The sequence below is a fragment of the Oryza sativa genome, chromosome 3 (genome assembly GCF_034140825.1).
Source record: "Oryza sativa Japonica Group chromosome 3, ASM3414082v1".
NCBI classification, from domain to species: domain Eukaryota; kingdom Viridiplantae; phylum Streptophyta; class Magnoliopsida; order Poales; family Poaceae; genus Oryza; species Oryza sativa.
In genome coordinates, this window is record NC_089037.1 from 37,043,872 (window position 1) to 37,059,364 (window position 15,493).

General features: G+C 45.6%; 2 protein-coding genes across 2 annotated transcripts; both read left to right on the plus strand.

The window, feature by feature from the left end:
- Window positions 1–8,276: 8,276 nt before the first annotated feature.
- Window positions 8,277–9,687, plus strand: LOC4334832 (uncharacterized). The gene has a single exon (XM_015776176.3). It carries the CDS (start codon window positions 8,293–8,295, stop codon window positions 9,409–9,411), a length of 1,119 nt encoding a protein of 372 aa, XP_015631662.1. The 5' UTR covers window positions 8,277–8,292; the 3' UTR covers window positions 9,412–9,687.
- A 323-nt stretch (window positions 9,688–10,010) lies between these two features.
- LOC4334833 (outer envelope pore protein 24, chloroplastic-like) lies at window positions 10,011–14,834 on the plus strand. Its single transcript, NM_001402328.1, has 3 exons — window positions 10,011–10,347; window positions 10,444–10,833; window positions 14,326–14,834. Exons 1-3 carry the CDS (start codon window positions 10,144–10,146, stop codon window positions 14,404–14,406), a joined length of 675 nt encoding a protein of 224 aa, NP_001389257.1. The 5' UTR covers window positions 10,011–10,143; the 3' UTR covers window positions 14,407–14,834.
- The last annotated feature ends 659 nt before the right edge of the window (window positions 14,835–15,493 follow it).

Genomic DNA, 15,493 nt, shown 5'->3' on the forward strand with positions numbered 1-15,493 from the left:
TGCAACAGTGGCTTTTGGTCAGAGCAACTGCCAGTGGAGACCATATGGCCCGGAGATCCATGGCCTCTGTAGCTTTGCTTTTCTGGCCCTGTGCAACAAGCACCAGCAGCTGGCTTTACTGCATTAGCAAGCACCACATTGTTTAATAGCCGTGTGATTGTGCCCATGCATGGCCATTGGGATGCATGAGAGGAAGCAACTAAGGGTATTTTTGCTAGCCTTTAGGTGATTGAAATCGCTTGTCTGGGCATCCAACAGCCAGGGGTAGTTCTTTCAGTGATTGGAAGCTCTTCCTCTTCTCCGATACCTGCTATGAATAAAGGGAGGGGTAAGGAAGAAGGGGTAACTAATCAACAACGATGATAATTGCAATAGCAACCAGGTTTGGTGGGAGTATTCTTGCCCGCAGCTGCAGGGGATTACAACAGGAAAGGGTTCGACTCCCTTGTCCTCCTTGTTACATGGCACTTGTGGTTGAAAAGAAATGCTCGTGTTTTCAAGGAGATACTTTTCATGGTGGAGATGGTGGTGTTCATCGTATCGTTCAATAAGGAAAGCTTTGGGTTGTGGCGTTATCTAGTCCCCTAAAAGTTCTTCTTGGCGTTTAGATACAAGCTCTTTCTCTTTTTTTGTTTTCAGGAATTTGGTTGTCTTTCCTAGTTAATCTAGTGTGCCCGCCATCTCTCCTGTAACCCCCCATGACCTGCATCAGCTAGTCGTGGTTGTAAAATCTCCTTTCCCCCTATTAATATATCGATGTGCAAGGCTTTTGCACGTTTGAAAAAAATGATAGCAATATTCTTTCAGTGATTAATTGTGAGCTCTTCTTCTTCTCTGATGCCCTTTTGATGATTGCCATGGATTGGATTAGGTTTCAAGAGGGTGGTTAAGGTGGGAGGGGGGGTTAAGAAAGAGGGGAAGGGGGTTTTCCCTAGGCTTAGAGGGGCAGTAGTGGCGACGGTCAGAGCAGTGGTGGGTAGTGGCCAGCGAGCAATGGAGGACAGCGGTGGCACTGTCGGAGCCATGGGGCTAGAGGTGGTGGCAGGCAGGGTTGGCATCGAAAGACGACAGCAAATGAGACTGGTTATGATAGGAGCCACCGGCGATGAGGAAGGACCGACAGGGTAGGGGCTTCACATCATTGTATTTGGAGAAGAAGAACATCGGACAAAGGGGGAAGGGCGGGAGGAGGCCGGTCTAGTAGGCATCACCAACACCGGCAAGGCCAAGGTGTTGTGTGGGAAGCGGAGCACGCGGCATCAGCACAAGCTTTCTCATCCCAAGCACATCGTGAATGAGGAGGGAGGAGGAGGAGATAAGGTTACTATTTTTCCCTCTGTAAAGAAAATGCTAATTCTAATTCCCTCCTCTTTCATGAAGCCATATCACTTCAACTATTTTTAGTCTTTGGACCATTCATCAAGGGTACAAATTGCATCTTTTTTCCCCAAAAGCCACACTATACAACCCAATCATTTATAACCTTTTGGATATTTGATCAAGGTATAATATATAAGCACACAATAGAAAATCGTATAGTATGTAAGAAATCTATATATCTATAAAGTTGATCTTCACTAAGGCTGTGTTCGTTTGTGTGAGATAGGGTGAGAAAACAACTCGTTTTCCGCGCGCACGCTTCCCAAACTACTAAACGATGCGTTTTTTGCAAAAATTTTCTATAGGAAAGTTGTTTTAAAAAATCATATTAATCCATTTTTGAAATTTAAAATAGTTTATACTCAATTAATCATGCGCTAATGGCTCATCTCGTTTTGCGTATCTTTCCAATCTTCTCAATCCCCTATCTCTCAAACTCACCCTAAGTGTAGTTATGATATGCATCACCTTAATTGTTTTTAGCCTTTGAATGATTCATCAAAAATGCAAATTGTATATTTTCTCTCCAAAAGTCACACCATACAACCTAATCATTTATAACCTTTGGATAATTGATTAAGGTAAAAAAATATATAGTAACCAAGAAATAAAATTTTACAACTCATATATACTATTTTATCACACACTTCTCCCGCAAACAACGCGTTGGGTACCCATCTAAAACTAGTTAATCACACAAATTATCATACCTTCTATATGTTGTGCAGTTAATTACCCATTAGTTACACAAAATAGTTTTCTTAAATTAAAGATAATAGTATTTAGTAGTAACCGTCGTTTACCCGTACCACGCACGCAAAAGCTTGGTCTGGGTCTGTGGGTGCGGGTGGCTGGCCTATGTTTTGGTTTGGCCGGTGGTGGCCGGGGAGGTACGGATTGAACACAGCTGAGGATGGCATTGACCTTCCTTTTTCCTTTTGGTTTTTTCTTTCTCTGGACTGGATCTGGATCATCCATGCGGCTCTAGATGCCGATGCCAATGCCATGCCTGCCTCTGCCTGCTGCCAACCAAAAAGATGCATGCATGTCCTCCTACCTTCCTATACATAGGATTCCTGCATGCATGCTCCTTCATCATCTCTTTCATTCACTTGATTATTTCTCTTACGATTCATTATTTCATGAAAAAAAACCTTGTTTACCATGTAAACATTTATAATTATTTATACTCGAAAAAACAAATGAGACTAGTGATGAGATATATCATATCGTGTGTTTGATTTAACACTCAATAAAAGTATGAAACCATACCAAAAAAAAATGCTAATGGCGACTGACTTCGGTGTTCATTTTGGTTTGTTGCAAAAAACAAAAGAAGAAGAAGAAGAAGAAGAAGAAGAAGAAGAAGAAGAAGAAGAAGAAGAACATAATTCCAATATGTTGGCAAAGCTAACTAAAAGCTTTGAAGTAACATTGTCAAAACTCTTACTTTGCTAAAATTTTGGCTTGCTAGGGAGTATTTTTAAATGGATGCAATCAAACAAGCCCATATATAAGAACGCATGATGTTGTGGTTATTATCTACTACTCTACTATATACTACTTAAAAAATAAGAGGTGCTTCCATCGTCCGTCAAAAAAACCGGGTGAAAAAAAAACCGGGCAGAAAAAACCAAGTTTGTCCGATCATAAAAACCGGACGAAAAAAAAGTCCGATCCAAAAAAAAGTGAAAAAAAAACCGGGCGAAAAAAACACCTGTCCCTGGCAAAAAAACACCCGATCCCTTAAAAGGGAAAAAAAAGTCCGAGAGACAAACCGTTTAATGAATAAAAAAAGCGAAAAAAAAGAGTCCGATTCCCTGGAGAAAAAAAATCTGATTTCCCTGGAAGAGATCCGATCTGTATTGGATTGGAGAAAAGAAAAAAAACACTTCTCTAGGTGCTTCTGTCGTCCGTCAAAAAACGGGAGAAAAAAACCGAGCGAAAAAAAAAAGAAAAGTCCGATAAAAAAACCTAGTGAAAAAAAACCGGGCGGAAAAAAAACAAATATGTCCGACAAAAAAAAAGGAAAAAAAAGGAAAAAATACCGAAACGAATCCGACTACATCGACGCGGTAAAAAGAGTTTAAAAAAATAAAAAGAAAACTATCCTATTCCAAAGAAAAATGAATTATATGTATCGTGGAGCAAAAAAAAAAAGAAAAGTCCGATAAAAAAACCTGGGCGGAAAAAAACCGGGTGGAAAAAAAACAAATCTGTCCGACAAAAAAGAAAGCAAAAAAAGGAAAAAAATCGAAACGAATCCGACTACATCGACGCGGTAAAAAGAGTTTAAAAAAATAAAAAGAAAACTGTCCTATTCCAAAGAAAAAGGAATTATATATATCGTGGTAAAAAAATCGACCGGGCGAAAAAAGAAAAAAATAGTCCGATCCGAAAAAAACAGGAGAAAAAAAAATGGGCGAAAAAAAAAATTGTCCGATAAAAGAAAAGGAAAAAGCTGAAAAGAATCTGACTCCATCGACGCGGTAAAAAAAGGCGAAAAAAAACTTTCCGATAAAGAAAAAGGAATTATATGTGACGCGGTAAAAAAAATAAAAAAACCAGGCGAAAAAAAAGATAAAAGTCCGATAAAAAAACGGGGCGAAAAAAAAACAAATCTGTCCTATCCAAAAAAAGCCAAAAAGGGGAAAAATCAAAACGAATCCGACTCCGTCGACGTGGTGAAAACAGGGCGAAAAAATTCCAAAGTAAAGGGAGAAAAAAAATCAAAACGAATCTGACTCCGTCGACGCGGTAAAAAAAGGGCGAAAAAAATCCAAAGTAAAAGGAATTATATGTGACGCGGTAAAAAAAATCGATCGGGCGAAATAAACCGGGCAAAAAAAAATCTGTCCGATCCAAAAAAAGGGAAAAAATCAAAACGATTCCGACTCCGTTGACGCGATAAAAAAGGGCGAAAAAATTGTCTGTTTCTAAAGAAAAAGGAATTATACGCGATGCGGTAAAAAAAATCGAATCCTATTATATCTAGAAAGGTTTGACACTATGTGAAAGTGGTGAAAAAAACCCTTCGTAAAAGAAATGCACGAGAAAAAAAATTAAAAGGACGGAAAAAAGCGCGGAGGAAAAAAGTCAAATTTATATTCGTCGTTTTTAGTCCATTTATATATCTTCTTTATCTCTAATCTAATCTAATCTAACTATAAAAAGAGAAGTTTCTACAGTATATTAAAAAAGGAAAAAATGCGCGAGAAAATAAAAACGGTTTAAAAAAACACGTGAGGGAAAAATGTCAGAAAAAAGCACAAAAGAAAACGCGCTAGAAAATAAAGTTTCGTAGTTCTAATTTTCTGATTGTTATCGACGTGGTTATGCATGAAAAACGTATATTATCATTACGTTTTTTCACCCGTTGCAACGCACGGGCATATTTGCTAGTATAACTCCAAAGATGACTATAATACGTTAATTAAAGGGGAGGCATTATACCTGGTTTATTACGCTTGAGGGAGGTGATCCAATCAGGAGCAAGAGCTAAGGGGGTCAAATAGACTTATTCCTTATTGGACTAACCTTATGCACTGACAGCCCAGAAAAATTGGAATATGTATGGGCTCCTGCCTTCCCTTCCCAATGGGCCAATGAGCCATCTTTTCATCCACTAGGCCATATATATTGCTTTCCTCCACAAGATGAAAGGAGAAAGTTCATTTTGACTCCCTTAACTAGTGACCGAATCTAATTCGTACCCCTCAACCACAATACCGGATATCTCGAACCCCCAACTATTAAAATCAGTGTAATTTGACTCCCTCGGTGGTTTTGGAGGGCGGTTTCGCTGACATGGCGCCTACGTGGCGGTATTGACCTGTTCTTCGTTCCACATGGTGCTAACGCGGCGCGTAGGTGGCATTAGAATTAAAATTTATGTGTGGGGCCTATTTGTCATTCACAAAAATATGTGTGGGACCCACTAACATGTGGGCCCCACATCTCATGCTCTCTGATCTTCCTCCTCCCTCTCCTCGTCGCTCCCTTCTCTCTCTTTCCTCTCACTCTCTCTCTTTCCCGCGGTGGGAGGCGAGGGCTAGAGACGACGGTGAGCGGCGGAGACGACGGAAGGCGCGACGGAGATGCGGAAATGGCAGCGGCTCGATTCCCCAGCTGTCGCCGCTCCCGCCCCAGATGAGCTCAATGTGTGGCACCCGCGGTGGTCGGGCCGAACGACACGGCTGTGTTCGCGGCGTCAGATGGATGGATGGGGTCATGGCGGTAGCCGGCGACGAGCGGCACAGCTTGGCGGCGGAGCTGTGCGACTAAACGTCATCGTCGACGACCGAATTGACGTAGAGGGTGGTCGCCATCGAGGATGCCATGGCGGGAACAAGGAGCTGACTCCTTGAGGAAAAGAGGAGTCGGCTGGCGTTGTTCCCACTTTGCCGTCACCGCCCTCCCAACCTCTTGTCGCCGTCACAACCTTCCCGGCTTCGTGTAGCCGCCTTCGTTGGAGAAGACGAAGAAGCATCGAGTCGGAGAAGCAAAACGGCGGCAACAGCAGTGGTAGAACGTCGTTTGGAAGAGCGGCAGCCACCGCCTTCGTCCTTCTGTGCCTTCCGCTCCCTCGCTGCCTCTGATAGCCTAGCCGCCCCGACCACAAAAGAGATGGGGGAGGTCACTCCTCGTCACTGCCTTTCGGTGCTCCCACCCTGAGCCCGCCCTGGACACAGCGTGCGAGGGCCGCGCGGACCTCATCCGCCACTGCCGCCCTCCCCGAGTCCTGGCCTCTCTGCCGTGGAAGAGGAAGAGGGAAAAGAAGGAGAGGGAGGGGAGAAATGGGAAGAAACGGAGGGGATGGATTGCAGCGGCAAGTCACAGCTCGAGCTCCGCAATGGTGATCGGCAGAGACCGGATTTGGGGGGTTTCGGCAGTGGTGGTGATTGGGCGCCAGCGAGGTGTGGATTGGGATTTCTGGGAGGAGAGAAGCTCGACTGTGGTGGTGGCTTGGTTGATCGGGGACTGAAAGAGGTCTAATCGAAGTCGCGAGCTCGCAAAGGGGACCCGACCCTCGCTCGCCCACCCTCCCGCCCGCCACCACCACTGCCTGCCGACGGCCCCTGTCCCACGCTCGCCGATGGGGAAGAGAAAGAGAGGGGGGAGGAAGAAGGAAGAAGAGAGAGCATGAGATGTGGGGCCACATGTCTATGGGTCCCACACATATTTTTTTAATGACAAATGGGCCCCCAAACATATTTTTTAATTCTAATGCCACCTAATCGACACGTCAGCGCCGAATGGGGACGAAGACCAGGTCAATATTGCCACGTAGACACCACGTCAGCAAAACCGCCCTCTAAAACCGCCAAGGGAGTTAAATTGCACCGGTTTTAATAGTTGGGGGGTCGAGATATCCGTAATTGTGGTTCAGGGATATGAATCAGATTCGATCACTAGTTAAGGGAATCAAAGTGAACTTATTCCCAAGATGAAATCCCTAGCGAGGAACATCTCACTCTTTCTAGGAAAAGCAATTTCCCATTGATTTCATCAAACATCTCTCTATATTCCAAAGATGACCGATCATTCCTTTTCATCCTATTCCCAATAAAAACATATATATTCTCCCATGGTTTCTTCCTCCAACAACTCATAATCGTTGCTACTCATCAAATATCAAATTACATTATGAATCCACAAAACCAAATTGTTTGTTAATCCTTAATATGACCTTGTCTCTTCCCTGGCTGCCAAAAATAAGAGGATGTTTGGTTTGATGCCTAATATGGCCACGTCTCATGTTATATGTAAATGTATTTCCGTGTCTGCATGATTGAATTCCATGATCGTGCTTACTCATACTTTTTAGGCAATAATTTGATTTAGATTATTGAACAAATTATTGTTATAGATTATTTACAAATTAAATATTTTAAGAAATAAACAGTGATCTTGATGATGTTGCAGAAATTTTTTTTTAAAAAAAGAAAATATTTTTCTCAAGGCGTGGAGCTAACGTATTCATATGCCAATTAAATTTGCGTCAAGCTTTTTGTTATTACTCGTACTTTTGCTATTGTAGTTGGATTGACAAATTTTAACCATGAATCAAATTAAACAACCCAAAGAGAGATCTTGTCCTGTGTGCCGTGGGGACAACATAAAAGAGAGAAAGTAATAAGGTCAATAGTTTTCCAAAATTATTAATCTCCCTACAATAGAAACTCAAAGTCCCATCTTACATATTTTGGACCATCCAATTCAATCTGAGATTTGTACACCATGACATTTTCTTCACATTCCGGTGAGCTCTTTGATCTTAGGAGGCCCAGTCCAGTTAAGATATAGGGTTAAGGTTGAGGCGGGGTAGAAGAAAGAGGAGAGAGTTCCTCAAGTTTTAGAAGGATGGTTGTAAAATACAAGAACTTGATAGTAATTTATGGGCGGTGGAACGACCAATGTTGATAGCTCAGAGCACAACGAGCTAGGAGGCAGTGGTGTCTTTGATGGTGAGGAGTCGTCAAAGACAACGGGATGGGGACACCTCACCATCATCAGCTTGAGAAATAGGATAGGGAGGGAGGGTGAGGTCTGATGAACCCCGCTGGTACTGTTGGCGTATTCTATAATTGGTGAGGCATATAACAATATTTGTATGTTAGTTGTTGGGGAGGAGGGGTATCGGGCGGAGAGGTGGCGGCGTTCGGAGTGAGGAGCGAGAAAATGAGTGGTTAGGGTTGGGCACTTCACGAATCTCAAAGTGATCCAACGGTCAAGAACCCCGCAAAATATTTAGGTTTTTTTTTTCAAACAGGTACTCAAAGTTATTTTAGGGAGGAAGTGTAAGGACAAATATAAACTGGCCATTGACAGAAAAATAATTAAAAAAGAAGAAGAAGAAAGAGGAAGAAAAGGGGGAGGGGGGAAGAGAGAGAAGCAGGGGGCGGGGCGGACATGGATCCCCGGCGGCGGGCGGATTTGTCCGTGGGGTGGGCGGATCTCCCGCCGGAGCTCCTGGAAGGAATCATGAAGCTGATGAGCCCCCTGGAGCGTGTCACCGTCCGCCTCGTCTGCTCCTCCTGGCGCACCTGCGCCCGTGCCTCCTTCCCCTCCGACCTCGCCTTCGAGGCCCCGCGCCTCCTCCTCCGCCGCCCTGGGCCCCCCCGGGGACCTCTCGCCTTCTTCAGCCTCCGCCGCGCCGAGATCCTCCCCTTCGCCCTCCCCGCCCGCCTCAGCGCCGCCCGCTGCTGCGGCCACATGGGCGGTTGGCTCGCCATGGCCTTGGACGACGACCGCGAGATCGCCCTGTGCAGCGTCACGTCCGGCGAATCCGTGGGCATCCCTCGGCCCCCCGTGTTCCCGGTGGCGAAGGTGGTGCTGTCGGCGCCGCCCACCACGCGGGGATGGGTGGTGGCGGTGCTGGGGCGGTCGGGCACGATCGCGCTGCTGCAGCCGGACGCGGAGGGGGAGGGCGGTCGTTGGATGGCGATGGAGGACGGGGCGAAGCACGGAGGGTTCGAGGACATGGCGATCTGGCGCGGGCGGCTGTGCGCGCTGGGCGGGGACGGCGCGGTGGTGGCGTACCGGGTGAGCCTGGGGGCGCGGGTGGCGGCGGCGCGGGTGCTGCGGGCGGCGCAGCATCCGGTGGGGTACGCGGCGGGGGCGGGGGGGCAGCAGCGGGTGCGGGGGCGGGTGTGTATGTACCTGGTGGTGGACATGTCGGGGTCGCTGGTGGTGGTGCAGAGGGAGTACAGCGTGCGGCGGGACGCGGTGGAGGTGGAGGTGGAGGTGTCCCGGTTCGCGGCGGAGGAGCGCAAGTGGGAGGCGGTGGAGGAGCTGGCGGCGGGGGAGGCGCTGTTCGTGGGGTCGGTGGTGTCGGTGGCGGCGCGGGCCACGGAGGGGTCCGGGATCAGGGGGAACTGCGTGTACATGGCGCGGAGGGAGGTGGAGTTGATCGCGCCGCACGCCATCGGCGTCTACTCCCTGGCCGACGGGGAGGCGGATGGGTTGGCCATCTCCGGCGGCCACTCGCTCGCCGCGGAGCCTGTCTGGATCGCCCCCTCGCTCGCCTGATCCAGATTACTCCAGCTGCAACAGCAATTTATCAATCATGAATCAGGAATCGATGAGATCGTGTTCGATCGTGTGTTCGTGCCGCCTCGCTTGCAAACCCAACAATAATTACTACTCCACTAGCTAGTAGTACTACTTGAGTTCACAACCGTGCTAGGCTTTGCTGTGAACAAGTGTGTTGATCTGATGGATGCAGCAATTTGCTGCTGTTGTCGTCAGTCTAAATTTGTACTAGTAGCTGTTTGCAATGCAATAGAGAGTGTATCGATGGGACTATCTAATTTTGCTTATAGCTGCTGCTGATGCTTCATATTTCTTATTGTTGTTGGTTCGATTTATGTTGTCTTCTTCCTCTTCTGTTCTCCGATTGCTTCTGCTCTCATCTTCTTCCTTGCATTCCATGGCAAAGGAAACGAGGCACAGCTCAGCTACTGCCACCGTGGAAAAAGGAGCGAGAAAAAGTGAGAGCGCGATATGTTGATGTTTGGGGCCTAATGGGCTTTGTGTTTGATATGGGGCCGATGAAGTTTTTTTTTTCTGGGCCGTAACGGTGGCCCATGGACATTCCTCTAGCAGCCTAGCCGCAGCGGGCGAGGGTTGGTTGGTGGAGGTGGATGGGAAACCCAAGAAAATACGAGGACGACGGCGGCGGCGACGATTCCAACGAGAGGAGAAGCGCAAGGAGGATAGGCGGCGGCGGCGACTGGGCGAAAGTGATCAGAGCTCGCGAGGATGAAGGCGACGGTGAAGGGCAGGTACGAGGGCGACAAGGCCACGGCCGCCGCCACCCTCGCCTTCACCCCCTCCGCCGCCGACCTCCGCTTCAAGGCCTCCGCCACCGATGCCGCCTTCGCCCGCGGGCCCTCCCTCGAGGGCCTCATCCTCACCCTCGAGAAGCCCGGCTCCTTCCTCCTCGACCTCAAGCCCCACTCCAAGGTACGGTTCTACTACTATTTCTTCTTCTTCTTCCTCTCGCCGCGCGCTATCAATCAATCAATCGATCCCCATTTCCTCCTCCTCCTCTTCCTGCAGGATGTGCGCTTCCAATTCATGAACTCCGCGCTGCTGCTCGACCGCCGCGTCAGCCTCACCTACACGCACTCCACCACCCTCTCCCCGGGCCCCGCCAAGCTGCCCGCCCGCACCGCCCTCGACGGCTCCCTCACCTTCGATCCGGCCAACAAGCTCAGCCTCTCCCACACGCTCGGCTCCTCCGGATGCCGCGTCAAGTACTCCTACGCGCACGGCCAAGACCGCCTCACCACCATCGAGCCCTGCTTCGACACCGCTAACAACGCCTGGGACTTCGCCGTCACCCGCAAGTTTCAAGGAGGGGATGCCATCAAGGCCACCTACCAAGCCTCCACCAAGCTCCTCGCCCTCGACTGGACCAGGGACTCCAAGATCGGTGCCTCCTTCAAGGTCACCTCCCTTTTATCCTTACTTCCCTTGCCTATCCATGCCATCTTCAATTATCTCTGTTTCGATTGCCAATGTTCAATTTCAATACCTTAGTTTTGAATCAGAATTACAAAAATTGAAAGGATCGCTGCTAGGTATGGAACTGAACATCTTGTTGTCAGTCTAGGACTAATCCAAATCTGCGCTAAGTACAGGCTTATTCCCATTTTACTACTGTAACCATTTTGCTCCCCACTCGATGATGTGCAACTGCACAAGTACGAACATCATCAACTAGTGAAGTGGCTGTGCGTATCTATCCATGGACCATGGGTGGTGCGAAATTGTTGGGGACTGGGGACTTGGGGAATGCAGAAAGATAGTTTGAATACATCCTCCTCTATCATTGCTAGAAATGTATGCATCTCATGCTCACTTCCCTTTGGAAGCCAAATCTAGTTTTCTTTTTTGGGGCTATTGCATTCTTACCCTCATTTTGAAGTCCAATTGTGATTTTGCCCTCACTTTTAGGGTTTGCGTTTTTGCCCCTGTTTTATTGAAACGAAGCAAAGCTTTACCCCTAGTTTGGATGATCAATTTAACGGTGTTAAGTTGAGTGTAAAACTACATTTTTGCCCTTGCTTCCTATTGTATATTTCCCTCTACCTTTGGACAACACTTGTGAAGTTACCCCTAGTTTGTGTATGAAACTTGTAACTGTTTTGAACTGACATTTCATGAAATGATTCAAATCTGAACTGATTTTTACAAACTTTTACCGAAATCAAACAAAATTTTGCACACCAGTTTCATCACTAACAGGATCACAACATTTATATTACAAACAAATCTGGGAGCAGCACGCCTCAACCATTATCACGCTGTTTAATTCATAGCAAAACTGTGCAAACATCAAGCATGCATGAACTCATGAAGGAACAATCGACAATGGGAGTTGCACGCGAAGTGTTAAACTGCAGATAGAGTAATGATACAGCATCCAGTGTGTCAACATAGCGGCCATCTAAACTCAATATCGTTGCTATCTATAGCACTGAATACAGAATTACTGAATTACCTATAGCACTGAATATCAGTGTGCCAACATGGCTGATAGCATATCAGAATTACCTATAGCACTGAAAACAGCCCGTCAGCCCGTGCTTGCAACTTCAACTTCTTTGTGTGTGAAATCACTCCATCATGGCCATCTAAACTCAATATCATTGCTACCTGGAAAACTAGACAACCACCATCGCCTGTTGCTTGCCAGCACGCTGAGGAGCCGCCGCCTGGTGCTCGCGTTGAGGGGTAGTCGCCGCCGCCGTCGCCTGCTGCTCGCGTCGTTGTGTGAGGAGCCGCCGTCTCCGCCTGCTGCTCGCCTCACCACGCCAAGAGCCACCGCCACCGCCTGGTGCTTGCATCACTGCGTCGAGGAGCCATCCTCTCCGCCTACTGCTCGCCTCGCCACGCCGAGGAGCCACCGCCGCCTGCTGCTGCTCGCGTCACCGCATCGAGGAGCCTTCGTCTCCGTCGCGCGCCAAGCCGGCTCGCCGGAGCTGCCATCGGTGCCACCGCCACGTGATCTATCTACGATTTGGGGATGGGAGCAGTGGGGGTGAGGAGAACATGTAATGTTATGATACTATTACTAGGGGCAGATTGGTAATCTAATATTTTCTTAATTAATTTTTCTTTTTCATTTCTATTTTTTAATCCAATATTGTGGGACCCACCTAACTGCCATCCATAGTTGGGTCAAACGGTGATTTCGTTTTGAAGAAACAGGGGTAAATATGCAAACCCTAAAAAGTGAGGGTAAAATCACAATTAGGGTTGAAAGTTGGGGCATGATCACGATTATTTCTTTTTAAAACCTTTCTGTACTCATCCAAACAAATCGTGATTCTTTTCGTGTGAGGAACTTGAGAGGAAAATGTTAGTGTATAAAAATATAACTTTTAGTGAAGAAATTCATTGGAAAGATGTTTCAGTATGTTTGTATATGTTTTCTTTTCTTTCCATCGTGACTCTTTTCTTATATTTCAGTATGCTACTTCACTATATGTTTCACACAGTACTTTCTATGGTTTTGCAATGGCTGTCTGATTTATCTTGGTGGTTCTGAAGGATTTGCTATGATCAGTTTATGAAAACCTTCTTTTGTTGCATAGAGAACAAGTGCCTGTCTGTTTATTAAGCTGCCAATGTTGTTCTTTAGAGTTCCTTGTGAGCAATAGTTCTCAAATATCATAGGGTCACTTTAGGATGGATAATTCTAGTAGGATCTAGATTGGAAGGATGGGGATAGAGCCTGAAGAAACATGAGGAAGCAAAATGGGTGAGTTGACTTGAAAGAACATTGAGTTGTTGATCTCACAGGGATGTATGTGGAAGATTTTTGGCCATAAAACTGTGGTAGCTCTCTATACTATGTGCTTATTTATGCATCAAGTGAATAGAGATCTAAATATCTAGACCGTCTGTTTTCACTTTATACAACGTATATTATTCTAACATCTCCTAGGTCCTCCAATATAAATGTGTTGTCAAGATGGCCTTTTGGCTTTTCATAGGCGAATATAACTTTAAAATGGTTAGCTTTATAGTCTTGTCAGTTCCATTGCAGAAAAGTGACTTAGATATTACATACCATTTTTTATTGAAAGGTCATTTTGTATTCACATTTGTCAGTTCTGGTCCAAGTTTTAGACCCTCATATTAAACCCTGGGAAAGAGCTGAAGTAGATTGGTTCGTAAGGGCATCTACAATTCTCCAGCTCAGCTGACTCATGGCCTCAGCCACATTGGACTCCAGCTGAGGTGGAAGAGAGTTAATGCACCCAACAAAGCTTTATTCTTTGAGCCGTTGTTACATGCAGAGTCGACTCTTCACGCGAATTAGAGGGAGATTGAACTGTATTGTATAGCCAATAAACGGTGATTAGGGATGGATCCCACTAAATATACTACTAAATATTGGAGAGTTTAACAGATAAATGCATTGTATGTGTTAGCTCATGCATCAACAACCCTTAATGATATGGATGGGTTTTGGGCCGGCTTAAGAGTCAGCCTTCATGACATGCCTTAACTGATACTGGTACAGAAGGGTGCTGACTTTATTCTAACTTATCTAAAGAAGACTATCTTCCTATATCTCAGTCTCACACAGAGAGACCATGATATGTGCCACAATGCAATATCGTAATTCTGTGACCATATTGTGCTATTGATGGCAAAGAACAAATATTTGGCTAGTTATATTGATTTGTTGCCTGCTTGTTTGAGTTCATTTAACAAAGAATGTCAATAGTACTTTTTGTTCAAAAAGGTACCCATGCAACCCTGCTTAAATCCGCAACAAGGCACTGGTGTGCTGTCTGACTAGCTCCTTCCGAACATTGAAAGCAACTTGCTATGCTATTTTCACTATAGATGTTTGTAGAGGTTGTACTCTTATAGCTACCGACCATGTTTTTCATCTTGACCATGTTATGCTTCTCTCTTCAGGTCGCAGCGTCATTTGATCTGTCTGACCAAAGCAAAGCGCCAAAGCTAATAGCGGAGAGCACGTGGAATTACGAGATCTGATTGCCTCTTCTAGGAGGCAGGCAACTCCTGCTTAAGAAGCACCCTTGTCATACTGGTTGTCTTGTACTTGGGAACTATTCTTTCTGGGTGCAACAATTTCAATACCTACTGCCCTTTGTTCATTTTTGGCTGCCCTATGATTGGAGTTGTCATGGCGATGCTACGGCATTGACAATGAACACCGATTATCTTTTACTATATTCTCTAATGCACATGATATGATTGAACAAAATGCCTTTGGTGGCGAGAATTCGAGCATTGGTGTTTGCTCCTTGTTCAGATATACGGTTGATGTTCTTTCCTTCCTTCTGGGAGCTTGTAAAACGTTGAATTAGCTTGCCACATTTTTGTTACATTTGTTTGGACAAGACAAGGTGGGCAGAAGGCAAAAGAAGGAAGAAGCTAAAGAGTGGTTGTTGATGATGTTCTATACTTCTTCCTTATCGTACTTATATTATTAAAGAGTGGTTGAAAAGGAACTATCACTTTTGTTATATTTGTGTGGACAAAACAAGGTGGGCATAAGGTAGAAGCATCAGCTAGCTTTGGTGGGTGGTACATATGCCGTGTAGTTACCGTGGATTGGATGACTGAATATCTATCAGTATATGAGAAAAGGAGAGACCTGTAAACTTATACATACATTAATGAAAAAAGATAGAAATTTTGACCACTAAATCATGGTGGACCTAAATTATAAGGGGAAATATATGAGAAAATATATAGTGCAAACCTCATAATGTTGTGTAAACCTAAAAATTATCGTTGAATTTGAAAACGATATTTGTCCATATCACCCTGAGTAAAACTTTTCCTCTCAGTATGTTTATTTTTAGATCCAAGAGTAATTTTCAGGTTTGCACTATATATTTTACTAGATTATAATGGTATAAATCAATTGATATGATTGTAAAATTGTGTATATGAAATTGAGCACTGGTTAGAAATCCTTTGGTCGCCCGTATCCTCCACAGTCCCACTTGACCGTCAGAATTGAACCTGGTCCTGGGGCATGCAAGAGTTGAAACTTGAAAGATCAAAGCTATTGCATCAGCAGGTGACTATGTGATTCTTCACCACTTGTATT